General features: G+C 38.1%; 2 protein-coding genes and 1 pseudogene across 2 annotated transcripts; all 3 read right to left on the reverse strand.

Moving 5' to 3' along the window:
• Nucleotides 1-2,025: 2,025 nt before the first annotated feature.
• LOC139191142 (uncharacterized) lies at nt 2,026-3,619 on the reverse strand. Its single transcript, XM_070811702.1, has 3 exons — nt 3,014-3,619; nt 2,509-2,643; nt 2,026-2,181 (listed from the first exon to the last, which is right to left on the reverse strand). Exons 1-3 carry the CDS (start codon nt 3,617-3,619, stop codon nt 2,026-2,028), a joined length of 897 nt encoding a protein of 298 aa, XP_070667803.1.
• A 5,387-nt stretch (nt 3,620-9,006) lies between these two features.
• LOC139191143 (secreted RxLR effector protein 161-like) lies at nt 9,007-9,600 on the reverse strand. Its single transcript, XM_070811703.1, has one exon. The coding sequence runs from the start codon at nt 9,598-9,600 to the stop codon at nt 9,007-9,009; it is 594 nt and encodes a 197-aa protein (XP_070667804.1).
• A 1,488-nt stretch (nt 9,601-11,088) lies between these two features.
• LOC139191442 (mediator of RNA polymerase II transcription subunit 6-like) lies at nt 11,089-15,076 on the reverse strand (annotated as a pseudogene).
• Nucleotides 15,077-15,233: the final 157 nt, after the last annotated feature.

Raw genomic sequence — 15,233 nt, forward strand, 5'->3', positions numbered from 1 at the left:
TTGCCTACTAATCGTTGATAGTAGGTTACATCATGCATGGCTTCTCCATCTATGTTGAGGTTCAGTTTACAATCAACGGGAGTGATAGTAGTTTTTCAATCAAGCATTTTTGCTTCTTGAAAAAGGTCCAATACATATTTTCGTTGACGTAGAAACAGTCATTTTGAAGATGTTGCCATTTTGATCCCCAAAAAATACTTTAACCTCCCCAAATCTTTGATAACGAAAGTTTGATGTAGTAAGAGTTTTAGTGCCTCTCCACAGTACTATCTCCAATGATGATAAGATCATCAACGTAAATAAGAACCACCCACTTCCCACTAGTGCCAGTTCTCACAAATAACGAAGAATCAACATTACTTCGCATGAATCCAGCCTTTTCTAGAACAGAACTGAGCTTGGCATACCAAGCTCTTGGTGATTGTTTCAATCTGTATATTGCCTTGTGCAATTTGCAAACCATGTTGCATTTGATACCATCATAGCCTGGAGGAGGTTGCATATACACTTCTTCCTACAACTCTCCGTGAAGGAAAGCATTCTTCATGTCCATTTGGTAGAGTGACCACCCACAATTGATTGCAACTGAAAGTAAAACCCTGACTGAGTTCATCTTGGCCACCGGTGCAAATGTTTCCTTATAATCTACTCCAAAGGTTTGGGTGAAACCTCGAGCAACAAGTCTAGCCTTGTGTATCTCGATAGATCCATCAGCTTTGAATTTTGTCTTGTAGATCTAACGACTTCCAACAGCCTTTTTTCCTGGTGGTAGTTGAACTAGACTCCAGGTATGATTCTCTTCTAGTGCACGAAGCACTTCTGTCATGGCTTGTTTCCATTGTGGGAGAAGAGAAGCTTCTTGAAAGCTTCTTGGTTCACAGTGCTTATCAATTTCACTAAGAAATGCAGCATGAGATGTTGAAAACTTACTAAAGTTGATACATTCAGTGATAGGATGCCGTGAGACATATGTAACATAGTCTTGCAACTTAGCTAGAGGTTTTCTGATTCGAGGAGGGTTTCTCTTAATCACCTGAGACTCTGTAGTGGACTGAGAATGATCAGAGTAAGGTTCTTCTTCACTCTCACTGGCAATAATTTGGTCAGTTTGTACCTCTTCACTATCTGGACTCACAGTGACTGATCTTTCTTCCAACATCGGATGATTAAAGTTTTGAGGGAGTGGGAACATATCAACTAAATCCCCCCCTGACTTGTAAAATAGGGACAGTCTTCTTCGAACTTCACATCTCTTGAAATTGTGCACTTCTTAGTGACCGGATTGAAACACTTGTATCCCTTTTGGGTGGCTGAGTATCCCATAAACACACACTTGGTTGCCCTGGCATCTAGTTTGTCACGGTTCAAGGTTTGGATGTGAACAAAACAAACACAACCAAACACCTTGAGGTATGTCAAATCTATTTTCCTCCCCTTAAGAACTTTATAGGGAGATTTAAACCCTAGCACACGACTTGGAAGTCGATTGATGAGAAAAGTGGCAGTAAGGCAAACGACCAAAATTTCTTTGGAACATGCATGTGAATCATGAGAGCACGAGTCTTCTCCAAGAGATCTCTATTTTTCCTCTCGGCTACTTCATTTTGTTGAAGAGTCCCTACATAGCTGGTTTGATGTATGATACCCTGAGAACTTATGTATTGAAGCATGTTGTTGGATAGAAATTCAGTGCCATTATCTGACCTTAAAACCTTAATGTTTGATTGAAATTGTGTTTTAACATGCATGTGAAAATCTTTGAAAATGGTTGGAACTTCACTCTTTGATTTCATAAGATATAGGAAACTTGTTCGAGAGAAATCATCAACAAATAGAACAAAGTACTTAAACCCTTCCATTGATTCAATTGCAAGTCCCCATACATCGGTGTGTACCATTTCAAAAGGTTTACTTGTCCTAGACATTGAATTACCAAAAGGTAACCTAGTAAACTTAGAAATTTGACAAGTATCACAAGTAGGATAAGGGTTACAAAAATTTGGAAATAGTTTAGACAAGACAACTTCAGAGGGGGTGAGCTAATCTCCTATGCCAAAGTTGGTTTTCATCTATGGACTTCGATTGAGCTTGAAGAGCCTGAGTGAAATAGGCATTCTTGCACAGGTAGTAAAGTCCATTTATGAAGACCCCTTGACCAATCATCTTCATGGTGAGAACATCCTGAAACATCACATTATTTGGTGAGAAAATAGCACGGCAGTTTAGAGTGTTGGTGATCTTTCCAATTGACAAAAGTTGGAAAGGAAAGGTTGGTACATAGAGGGCAGTGGAAGGTATTTATTTGAGAGAGTAAGTTTATTTCTCCTTTTCCCAAAACTAAGACATTTTTTCCATTTGCAACAGACACATGCGAGGGACTTGAATTTTTTTTAAAATGATGTAAATTTATAACTTTGTTTGTCATATGATCTGTGGCACCTAAATCAATTATCCAACAATCAGTTTCAGTACTAGTTAATAGGGCAGTAGTGAAGGCTTTGAGTATACCTGATGCTTCTCCCTTTGGAACTTTCTCATTTCCAGCAAGAAAGCCGGCAAATTGTCCCAACATAGCTGTGTGACTACTCTCTTCATTGCCTTGACCATGTGAGCCTCCTCTGTGTCCCTTACTTTGTAGGTAAGCTGCAAATTCATTGATCAATAACAATGGATTGGCAGTGAACTCCATGGATCCTTGTGAAATAGTAGGAGGGTGAGCATTAGCAAGTTGTGCCTTGAAATGAGGTTGAAATTGTTGTGAGGACCTTGGTATCATCTTTCTATCTTTGGTGAACTTTGGCTTGAGTTCAGGATGAAGTTCCCAACACTTGTCTTCCATATGACCAACACTATTGCAATATTTGCATTTTAGATGTGTGTTTCTTCCCTTGTATACCTTGGCTTCTAAATTCTTGTAATTTAATGCATATGCCCAAGTCTCAGTCAATCTGGGGCTGTGATCAGCATTCATAACCTTCTTCCTTGCTTCTTCTCATTGGATAGTTGCACAAACATTGTTGAAGGTAGGTAGGTCTTGACTCATCAAGATGTGACTCCTTAGGTCCTCGTACTCAGAGCTCAAACTACTTAACAGTTGACAAATTTTGTCTTCCTCAGCTCGTTTTAAGAGAATGGTAGGATCCAACTCATTCCACATGGCTCTGAGACTCCCAAGGTGTTGAACAAATGCTTTCCCTTCTTGTTGAACACTGACAATGTCCTTCTTTAATTGGAAAACCCGCGCATAGTTGTTTTGATTTCCATACATATCCTGGAAAGCTTTCCAAAGATCATGTGCGGAATTGGAGTAGCTAAAAATTTCAGCAACATGTTTCTCCAATGTGTTGAGCAGCAATGACATGATAAGTTGATCTTTGCAGAGCCATGCATCGTATGTAGAGGAAGAACAGTCTGGAGCTTCCACACTTCTATTTACAAACCCTAACTTCCCTTTGCCTCCAAGAGCTAGTGAAACAACTCGGGACCAAGGAAGATAATTGAACTCATTTAAGAGACCTGAACATAAACATTGATTGGTGTTAACCTCAACGTCCGAGAAGTTTGGAGAGAGACTATGCTGGGTTTCCTCATCATGGTTCACAGAACTTTCTTCAGCCATGACTTAGACTTTGAAAGAAAAAATTCGCAGCAGCAAGAATGGCAGAGATAGGTTACAAAAGAACCTGCTCTGATACCATATAGAAATTATGGCTTTAATTTGTAATGTATTTCATGAGTTTAATGTACAAGGGGTCCAACTATATATGAGAAGAAAGAGGGGGAAGAAAGAGATAGGAAAGAAAACTAATTACTCTAGTGCCTAGAGCTATCCCTAGAGAACATGGTAGAGAGATAAGAAAGAAAACTAATTACTCTAGTGCCTAGAGCTATCCCTAGAGAACATGGTAGCTCACCAATCAATCACATCCCTTAAATCAAGGAAAGAAGACTAATTACTCTAGTACCTAGAGCTATCCCTTGAGAACATGATAGCTGACCAGTCAATCACATCCCTTAAATCAAGGAAAGAAGACTAATTACTCTAGTGCCTATAGCTATCCTTAGAGAACATGATAGCTGACTCTAGAGGCCAAAATACACTTCAACACTTCAACACCTAATGAAATTGACATAGAATAGGGAGGGGGTGTATGTGAGTTTGAATACGAAAGCAAAGTTCTAAAAGATGTTAGGCACTAGTCGAGTGCCTAGTGCCTAGGCAGCTAGGCGGGGCCTAGATGGATCAGGCAGATTAAGTAAACTTATTATATATTGTATAACTAAGTGCTTATTTGCCAGGCGGATTAAGTAAACTTATTATATACTGTATAAATAAGTGCCTATTTATAATTAAAAAACACATGATTATATACATAAAGTGCAAAATAAAATGACACAGATTATAGGGGTGTGATATCCACACCCCTTTTTACTTCTCACACACCATTATAACTTCCGGTCATTGGATCAGATGAATTGAAGCAGATCAAAGGACAAAATTTAACAAGGGGTGAGTGAGAACTAAGTATTAGAACATATTGAAAACATGGGAACAAGCATATAATGAGTGTTCATCCAAATATTCAACAACCCTCATACATTTTATTGAAAAAATTAAATGCAAAAAGAAAGTTTTCAATTTTATGTCGAAGTGAGTCGCGACCTAGGCAAGTTTATGCCTAAGCGCACTTTCTTAATTTTCAAACGCATAGGGATTAACTGGAGCAGTGGTCAGCTTCTTAGCGCCTAAGCGGTACTAGGTGGTTTAGAACAGTGAGGAAAATTAGTTGGTTGCTACGATAATTGTACTGCTGTATTATTTTACAGAATAAGCATAAGACAGGTAGCATTTACATATGGCAGGCACAATAAGCTAGAGAGGATAAATCAACGCAACGCAAGTCATTAGAACGGACAAATATCGCCTTCCCAAGCGTGCAAACACTTGTATCGAAAGTAAACGATAGTGTTTCAACGAACACCATAACAGCTCAAGTTATTAAAAATCAAAGAGAAAAAGTAGTTAAAGTGGTTCGACCAAAACCACCAACACAACTCAAATCTTGGTTTCGTTGTAACTCCGGGATTACCAAACACCTTAGCCAACTGGGATTTGAAAGGAGAATTTAAAACCTAAACACTAATTCCTTGAGGCACAAGTTGCTTCTGTACTCTCTGAAAACCATCACCTCTGAAATGGGGGGTGTATTGGTTTTTATTCCTGAGCTCCTTCAATTAGTTTAAAGCAATGTTTCTGTTATATTTCTTTGGAACGGATGCCGATCTAGTTTATTTTCCTGAGGGATCACTCAACCAGTTCATTCCATAACCCCAAATCCCAACAGGAATACATTTAACAGCCCACGGCACATCCTCAATGTGGAGCCAAAAATATTCACAAGGCGATACGTGGGTTTTTTGGACAAAAAGGAAAAAAATACCCTTGCAGTACAACGAGGTTCCTACGCGCAAGCAGCAGGCAACCCTCTTTCAACCAAAACAGAAGTGCCCAAAATAGGTAACAATTCAAAGTCCATCTCATCAAATCCTTTCTACAAGGTAATTCCCAAACACATTCCTTTTAAATTATGTTAAATTGGCTAATTAATGGGTTTATTGCCTAATTAACCCATTAATTCTCAATTAAACCATCCATTATATCCAAATAACCACAAAATACAACCAATTCAACCCTAAAACATCACATGGCCGGCCATCCCCTTAAGCTTTCTACCTTCCCTATCTTTTCCCACTTTACTACCCCAATTAAGCTAGCTAATTGATTCTATAACCATCCATTTATTCCCTTTATGTTTAATTAGCAAATTTATCATAATAAATTGGCTAATTAAACCTAAATTAAACCTAAAAACCCTAGCCACCTCCTATCCCTATAAATACACTCCCATTCTCACCAAAAAGCTAATTCCAACACTTTGGCAAAAATCCCAAAATTCTCTAAACACTCTTTCTCTCTAAATTCTAAGTTTGGCATCGGAGGTTCTTCGGCCAAAGCCCCCCCATTCATCGTGGGCGCGTGAGGCTCTTGGCCTTAACCTAAGGTGTTAATTGTTTTGTAGGTGCAAAATCGTCCAAGATAGAGGAGGAAGAAATTTGCATCCACACTCGAGACGTGTCAAAGATGCTGTTTCATCGAAGGGACCTTAGTGTTTGAATTTTGTAACTATAGATTTATGCAATTAACCTTGTATTATCAGTTAGCTTTTAAATGAGTTTGATTCAATCTCAAGCTCTTCCTTGTAACTCTATATATATATATATCAATAATACAGAAGGAAACGGCATCCAGCCAAATTACATCAAATATCAGTTTCTATCTTCCTCTCCTGTCCCACGACAAGATCTTTTCTCCCCCTTGGTTTAACCACTGCTGCTGCAAACACCATTTCTCACCCCTAACGTTGCCAATTTTCTCACTAGAAAGTTGGAGGCAACTGTGTTTTCATACAGCGGGCCAACATTATTCATGATTGTGGTCACAATCACATAGTAGATAAACTTCTCATTCGCAACACGGCAACGAATTTCAGGAATTCCAGGGGATGAAAACCATTCAATTGGCCACACAAATGCTGCATCATCATGGTTTCCAAATACACTGGCACAAGGAATGCCCCTGGCTCTTCTTGGTGAAATTGCCTGATCCCGGTACAAGCTTGCATTTTCAATCAATATATTATTGGCTGTGATGACATCTCCGAGAAAGATAACGAAATCTGCAATTTACGTTTCATTCCTTAGATTCTTTAACGACACAGCAACGGGATGCTGGCAGGTCTACAGGCTAGGTTAAGTAATAATATCAAACTCTTACCAGCTCCAACACAACCAGAAATGTGAAACATAAAAAGAGAACATACATTTGGTTCAAAGAAAAGGAAAACAACACACCAAGATCTTGTATGGTATAAAATATACTTGATGATACGTATCATCAAATTCAACTATAGGAGACCAGAAAATGCTAGCCTTTCGCATGTTGATTAAAATTAACAATCTAATGAACGCCCACTCTGTAAGTTGGTTTCAACAAAGCGCTCAAAAGTGAACTAAACAAGATAAGAGTGATAAATGCATGGCCTATCTTCACGGTCCAAAACCTAGGCCGAGATTAGGCGTGTTTTTAACATTAGTACTGTGTTCCTTGACATACTCTACTAAAAATAGAGCACCAACACACACCCACACCCACAAGCGTCGGGATTTTGATTTCTTTTGGCGTATAACTGCATATGCGTGTTGGTTGTATGATTACGTGCCTCGTCTGTTTCTCGTTGGGACAATGTCGACGTTATGTTGGAGAGTGCAGACCTTTGTGCCTACTGCATACTATACTACAAGAACAGAGTGAAAATGTAACTTGCAAGAATCCGGTTGCGCCTGAAACGGGATTATGCTTGTTTTGCAGTGCATGTTTGTCTCGATTCCTCAGGAGAACAATAATCAAACTCAGGATACGATGAATCTCTGTATATAAAACTTTGTGGTCATATTTCGAGTTGGTCAGTTGTACATACAACTTCGCGTCTGACCCCTCTCACCGAGATTGTTGATAAATGAACCTTCCTGAAGAAGTGCTGGTTTTTCCTACAACTTCGGTGCTTTTACTTAACACAATTATTGAACCGTTGATTCATAAAAAATGACAAACCGCAAGAACAGGAGATGCTAGACAAGCTTGAAAATATTGACCGGGCTGTTAGAACCATGTCGCAGATCATAGATATGCCAAAAATCACCAATACTACCAACAATCAGTGTGAACAACAGAACCATAAACCTAAGTATAAAACCAGTCAAAAACATACCTGCAGAACTTGAACTCGAAGAAGCCATAGTAGCTTCACCACCAGACAATCTTCTCCTCTTTAGCAAAACCAGAGAGCTCTTTGAACAATAGGTATTCAATACAAGATGAGCCGTATCTTTGCAAGAGCAGTGATTGTGGTTATATACAGCATTAATCCAACACATTCTCCTATTAGAATTAGTGTTGAACTCTAAAACAAAAACCATTTTACACAATGAGTGTACAAGATCAATCCGAGAAGGATCAAAAACCTTTTCCCAAAGGAACACTAAAAACACTCATAATCCTACAAGAAATAGGATTTACACAAACACTTTATCAAGACTTTTCCATTCAAAATTCATCCAATATAACAGCTAACCCACAATCATGTTTTTATACTCACATTCCAACATTCTCCCACTTGAGTAGAAAGACACAATGATTAACTAAATGAATCATGGAAGTGATCACTAAGTCCAGAATAAAGCACCTAACCTCGCATACAACATTACCTATGCATATCAAAATATGGAACTCTAGGACTCTATCTGTACAATCTCAGACTTTATCCAAGAATCACAACATATCCAATTTTGCATTTTGTAGTTATACGAAAACAATCTCAGTAGTGCCAATATTCATTACTCCTACTCATTTAAACCAATTTCAACTCAATCACAGTTAAAATTTCAGCTTAAATGACAAGAACCATCCATAAAAGAACAATATACTAAACAATTCCAAAGTATACTTCAGTAAAATCACAAACTGATTTACTAGCAAACTCAAATTATTTTATTGCAATGCTAACTATTTGAATCAATCAATCACAATACGGAAAAAATTGAATTCAGATAAATCAAAACCAAAACAAACTGAAATACTAACTAAGAAAAGATATTAGTATGCCATAACTAACTTAACTCAGGAAATATCCTACCACAGTAACATAAGCAACACTGCAGTTCCAAAGCCATCTCAAATCTGGTCACAATTACTCCCACTTGTCAAAAGCTTCTAAAATTCCCATTCTAGTAACATGTGCTTTAAACACATTGTTTGGCAAAGCTTTAGTAAGAGGATCTGCAATCATTTTCTCTGTAGATAAATGTAGAATTTATGTCTCTCATTTCTTCACCATTTCTCTAACTTTAAGAAACTTCACATCCATTAGTCTTGAAGCCAAAGTTCTCTTATTGTTCTTGGAGAAAAAACACAGCAGCATTATTGTCACATAACATCTTTAAAGGCCTTTTAACCGAGTCAACAATTTTCATCTCAGCAACAAAATTTCTTAACCACACTGCCTGTTTCATCCCTTCAAAATATGCAACAAATTCAGCCTCCATTGTTGAAGTAGACACTATTGTTTGCTTAGCACTCTTCCAGGAGATAGCACCACCATTTAACATAAAGATATAACCTCCAGTTGATTTTCTCTCATCTACATCCCCAACAAGATCTGAATCTGTAAACCCAATCAACTCCAAATTATCATCTCTGCCATAAACTAACTGATAAGCTTTTGTTTTCTGTATATATCTCAATACTTTCTTCGCAGCCACCCAATGAGATTCTCTTGGATTTGATTGAAACCTGCCTAATACTCCAACAATGAACGCTAAGTCAGGCCTTGTACAAATGTTAGCATACATGGTGCTTCCAACTAATGATGCATAAGGCTTCATCTTCATCAACTCAATCTCATTCTCATTCTTAGGACATTGATCTTTAGAAAACTTGTCACCTTTGTTAACTGGAACATCTGCCTTATTGCATTTCTCCATATTAAATCAGTTCAGCACCTTTTTAATGTATCCCTTTTGAGACAGTCCCAGAAGCTTTCTCTTTCTGTCTCTTGTTATTTCAATCCCCAGAACAAAATGTGCTTCCCCTAAATCTTTCATTTCAAAATTTTTGCTCAAAATAGCCTTGGTTTCTTTAAGCAGTTGTATGTCAGAACTTGCAAGCAGAATGTCATCAACATACAAAACCAGAAAAATGAACTTTGATCCTTTGTGTTTTAAATAGATGCAATCATCCATCTTGTTCTCAACAAAGCCATGAGCAGTCACTACCTGATCGAACTTGAGAAACCACTGCCTAGATGCCTGTTTAAAACCATAAATCGACTTATTCAGTTTGCAAACCATATGCTATTTCCCCATTTCAACAAATCCGGGAGGTTGCATCATATATATGTCTTCCTGTAAATCGCCATTCAAAAAGGCAGTTTTAACATCCATCTGGTGTAATTCCAGATCAAAATGAGATGTTAAAGCCCTGATGATCCTCATAGAGTCTTTGGAAGAAACTGGTGAGAACGTGTCATTGTAATCAATCCCCTCTCTCTGAGTGAAGCCTTTGGCTACTAATCGAGCCTTGTATCTCTTTATTCTCCCGGCAGCATCCCTTTTAGTTTTGTAAACCCACTTGCAACCTATTGGTTTGACATTTAAAGTAGAGTTCACAAGGGTCCAGACTTTATTCTTGGACATGGAATCCAACTCTTCCTCCATTGCTTTCTTCCATAATGCAACATGAGGACATTGAATTGCTTGTTGATAGGTAACTGGATCATCTATGTCACCTATATCAAATTCTGCCTCTTGGAGATAGACATAGTCAGCTAAAATAGCTAGTTTCTTGACTCTACTTGACTTCCTCAAATTCAATGTTCACTCTCATGACATGTATCTCCCTTAACATGAGAATTTTGAGCATTTGAGGATATATCTCGTGTATAAGGAGCATTATCATGTTCATTTTGTATTTCAGCACCTATTTCTTGTGCCATCTCCTCATCAAGGTCATCTTTCTCTGTATGAGTTCTAGGTATAGTAAGAGAAAACTTCCTCTGTAAGATTTACAATTGTATTGAATGAGATAATTCAGTTACACAGATGTGAATATATATAGCCTTAGCTACTTTAGGCTAGTTACAATAATACCCTCAACTACCTTAACTAATTACAAGTACTAATAAAACTAACTACACTTAGCTTTAACAAACTGTTTGTCACTAACTATATCATTCTCCCTAATACACCCCTTCAAGCTCAATGAGGAATCAGAGAGAATTCCAATTGGAAGCTTGGAATACAGAGAAGAAAACCGACTTTTAGACAAAAACTTGGTGTGAAGATCAGCCAATTGGTCTTTGATAGGAGCATATTTATGCGACTGAGTTAGCTTGTTCTCATGCATTTATGTTGTTATTTCTTAGTTAATTATGTATTTTAAGCTATTTTTGTGTGTTTGTAGGTCCATAGGCCTTATAAAGCAATAAGATTTCATGCATCATTACATTGAATCATTGCACTCAATTGCCTCACCATTCCTTGTTCCCTCCATCGTTTCAGATTCATACATCATTACATTGAATCATTGCACTCAATTGCTACACCATTCCTTGTTCCCTCCATCATTTCAGATTTCATGCATCATTGCACTCAATTGCTACATCACTCCATGTTCCCCTCCATTGCCATGCACTTCCTCTATAAAAGGAAGTGTATGTAACATAAATTAAGTTCAATTTTTGCTTGATCATTCATCCCTATTTCAATACAACCTTCATCTAAACACATCCATTAATCTTTACATCCATTCCTCCATACAAACAAACCTTCAAACACTCACCAACACCTTGTGCTGCAGCATCTGTCACATGCACACTCAGCTTTGCGGAAATCACGGGTAGTTTGTCGAAGCGCCGATTCTAGATGTCGAAGAGGCACTTGCTTTTCCAGATGTGTCAGCGCCTATCACATGCACACTCAGCCTTGCGGAAATTACGGACAATCTGTTGAAGATTTCTTATGAAGTAGAAGGCACGTGAAGTTTTCTATTAAATCATCCAACGGTTGCCGACAAAAGTGAAAGAATAGTACCGGTTATTAATTCATATAAATGTCGACCTTCACCTTCCATTGCAAGGCAGACATACATAACCCTTCTTCATCTCCGAGAATGCCTTCTCAACAAAGCCTCTCGAGTCACTCAATGTTCCTTATTCCCTGGGATACCTCTGCAAACAACCCATCAAAAGCAAAAGTATTTCATATCATGAAGGTTGAAAGCAAGAGTATCTCATATCATGCTTTCTCCCTGTCTTTCTCCTGGTCGTTGTTTTTCACCTGCGGGACAATGAGAAAAAGAGCAATCAACCAGCAATGGGTATCAATCTTCGGTTCTGGAACCGACTGCGTAGAACCCCTTCCTGATTACTTACCTAGCCTTGCTCTCGAGTACTCATTTTCAACATCTTATGCTTCCTCAAGCTACCATATCTGCCTGGGGAACAGATAAGGGAAGTGAAGATGATACCTCGAAGCATGTGGAGATAATGTGCTAATTCATCCTCAGCTAGGGACAAGGAGAAAGAAAGCAAATGGTCGGCACTTGGATGCAGAAATGGTAGTTGTACTCTAAAATTACATTCTTTTAGCTGGGCCTTGATCAATGATGGGATCTATTTGAGGGTTTTGTGTCTCTCCAGCTTGTTGGGTTTCAGTGCTGTTCTCTGCTTCTGCAGTTGGGGCGGGAACATAGCCTGCTGGAAATGGTGGCGGTGGTGGGGCTGGTGGTAGCTGCATAAACAGTAGGATAATAAGGGCCTACTCCTAGTAATAGGTTGTGATCAGTTAATAATTACAAGCTTCCCAGAATATCCTCCGGTACGTTAGCTAACATTCTTACCCAGAAGTGCAATGCAATAATTCACTTCAAATAGGTGCATGGGAAAAGATATGTTTCAGTTCTATCATAGTTACCTTGCACTGTAAGGATTGAAGAATAAGGTCCACTCGCTTTACTTCCTTGAAGTCAATTGTCTCTTTGGTAACCTTTGATTCGAAGGCTGCAGCCTCATTTTCTGAATCAACAGCATCACAAAATTTAAACGAATTAGAAACCATGAACATTAAACTCATGGTGACACTACAAAAACAAGAAATTAATACAGAAATAGGACAAGCAGTGACGAGCCTTCTCATATTTTAAATAAATATACTATATGCTTAAGGTTTTAGCATTACATACATGATACACCTACCATCCTTTTATAGGCATGATACTACATGTCACCATGTTTAAACAAGCATGATTTCATGAATTCAACCAAGATAATTTTGTGATCAGAGAGCAGTATGATCCTTGCATAGTAGCACACGTGAACCAAATCCAAGTTATCTGATGATTCTTGGATTGGATTGGCCAAGTTGTTACAGCAATTTGATTGGACATTGGTCTTTTGATCTTTCAACTCCAAAAGGTCGGTTTGATTGGAATTGCTTCAAATCTGACCTGAACCGACCCATGTACACCCATAGCGTCCAAGTTTGTCATGCTCATCAAAGTAAATATCTCATGAAACAAAAGAAAAGTGATGCTGTAACAGACAAATAAATTGACATCTAAAATACTGATTTGTAGATCTTGACAGAATGGTTGAACAGCAAGAGGTGGTTGCATGATTTAGCATGCCATCAAACCCTACTCCACCCCTTTTTTTAAAAAAAAAACCGGACAAATAAAGCTTTGATTTTGATTTTGAATTTTTCTGTCTTGCATGACATCTTCACATATACGACCGTGATGATCGGAAAAGAGAAAAGTGTAGTGATTGGATCGTGATTGAACTTGCCTAACCCCAATTACTCCCAAATCCCTATAGCCACGTCAAAACAAATTTAAACTAATCAACCATCTTTTATATGTAAACTGGGGAAACATCGGAGTTTGGGATATATCATGGTTCTGCAAAGCATTAGAGCTTTCATCTTTCAAGTTTTTGATGTGATGTAAATATGAATATAACTGATATGAGCAGAGCATTCCTATATAACTTGTATGGAGCACCAACAAAAATAAGTAACTATCACTGTAACAGCAAAGAAACTGTTGAGAACCTTCCCACTAGCTGATTTATTAACATTTGTTTAAGATCATACTTATATAATCAAGATATTGGACAAAGTACAAGGAAATCAATATACCGTATCCAATCTTCTCCAGCTTTGAGGCAGCAGTCGTAAAAGCCTTAGATATATAATGGAGTGCACGTGCCTGCAACATGAGTAGACAAACAATCAGAATGAAATAAAGATCCCTATTAATTCCACCACTTAGGAACACATCACATGATTGTACTGCTGTCCAATCAGAATAAAATTAAGCATAAACTTGAAATTACTTGAAGGCTTGAAGCTACTAGTTCTTTTATAATTATAATGTGGCAAACTCCATTCAGATAAGTCCTAATTCGTTCAAACAAACCCAAAGAAGAAACTTACAATTAGAGCGGCAAAAACATTGCAAAGTTGTGGTGCTTGGTAAATTGTACCATCCAAGACATAATAAGTCAGCATCGGTGTAACTTTCTCCGGACCATCCCTCTGTTGCTTGCGGAAAACAAAAAGGTGTGGCTCCATAACTTCACTCAGCCAGTATTCAGTGCCCGACATTTTCCTATAAAATGGACATGTAACCATCATTAACTGTGCCAAAACCCCAGGTCCCAAACATTTGGGGTCAATCAAAAGAACCATATGAACAATCTGCATTCCCGTCTAGCGCAATGATGCCCACGAAGGTTACCAAAAGAAAATTTAGTTCCGTATAATATCTGTATTTAATCAAATTGATCCGAAAGCTAACCACGAATCAGTCAGGTTTCATTAGTCCATACCAACCAAAAACAAAAAGCAAGTCGATTATGCTTATAAAAAAAATATTTAGAATGATTCTGCTTATAAAATTAAAAAGCACCTATTTTTAATGATTATTCCAAGCATACCAATACCATTGATTCATATTTCTTCAAATTCTCGCTTAATCAAAAGAAATTTCATACAAAATTCAGAAACCCTAGCTAAGTAAATTCAGTACAAAAAGCAAAAATCGAAGAACATTTCCAAAAATTGGGGAGGGGGTTTTGCTTACACAAGTTGATCTCGGACGAGGGGGTGAATAGAGCGTTGACGAAGCTGTTCATTGTTACAAGTCCAGTCGTAGAACGTAGAGATAGCGAAGTAATCGAAGACCAGGAGGATACGAGTTCAACCATAGCTGGTCCTTGAAGCATATATCAGTCATGTCCGTACCCGGTGGCTGTGCTACCACGGGCGGCGGACCGCCTTCCATGTTCGGCGGCGCAACCGGTGGATGAATTATCATTTTTGTCACTGTGCAATGCTCTGCTCCTCTTTGGGCAACGGGACAGCTGGCGGGGAAAAATAATGAATTACCTCACTGGTTAACAAAAATAATTGTTTTGTAACCGAATAAAAAATATATACTGGTACAATAATTAAGACAACCGGGCTTGTCACAATGAGAGTGAAAAAAAAAACACGTGCCTTATTGTGTCCAGATCTTTTTTTTTTTTTTTTTTAGGACTGTAAGCCCCAGTTTGGGG

Source organism: Malus domestica, chromosome 14, assembly GCF_042453785.1.
Source record: "Malus domestica chromosome 14, GDT2T_hap1".
Classification (NCBI taxonomy): Eukaryota; Viridiplantae; Streptophyta; class Magnoliopsida; order Rosales; family Rosaceae; genus Malus; species Malus domestica.

Bases quoted from the DNA above. Each gene is read 5' to 3' on its own strand.
- LOC139191142 (XM_070811702.1), bottom strand. From the start codon at position 3,619: ATGGCTGAAGAAAGTTCTGTGAACCATGATGAGGAAACCCAGCATAGT. The intron at 2,644-3,013 runs GTTTGTGCAACT...ATGAATTTGCAG, and splicing joins ACCTACCTACCTTCAACAAT to CTTACCTACAAAGTAAGGGA. The intron at 2,182-2,508 runs GTATACTCAAAG...GTGATGTTTCAG, and splicing joins TCCAAAGGGAGAAGCATCAG to GATGTTCTCACCATGAAGAT.
- LOC139191143 (XM_070811703.1), bottom strand. From the start codon at position 9,600: ATGGAGAAATGCAATAAGGCAGATGTTCCAGTTAACAAAGGTGACAAG.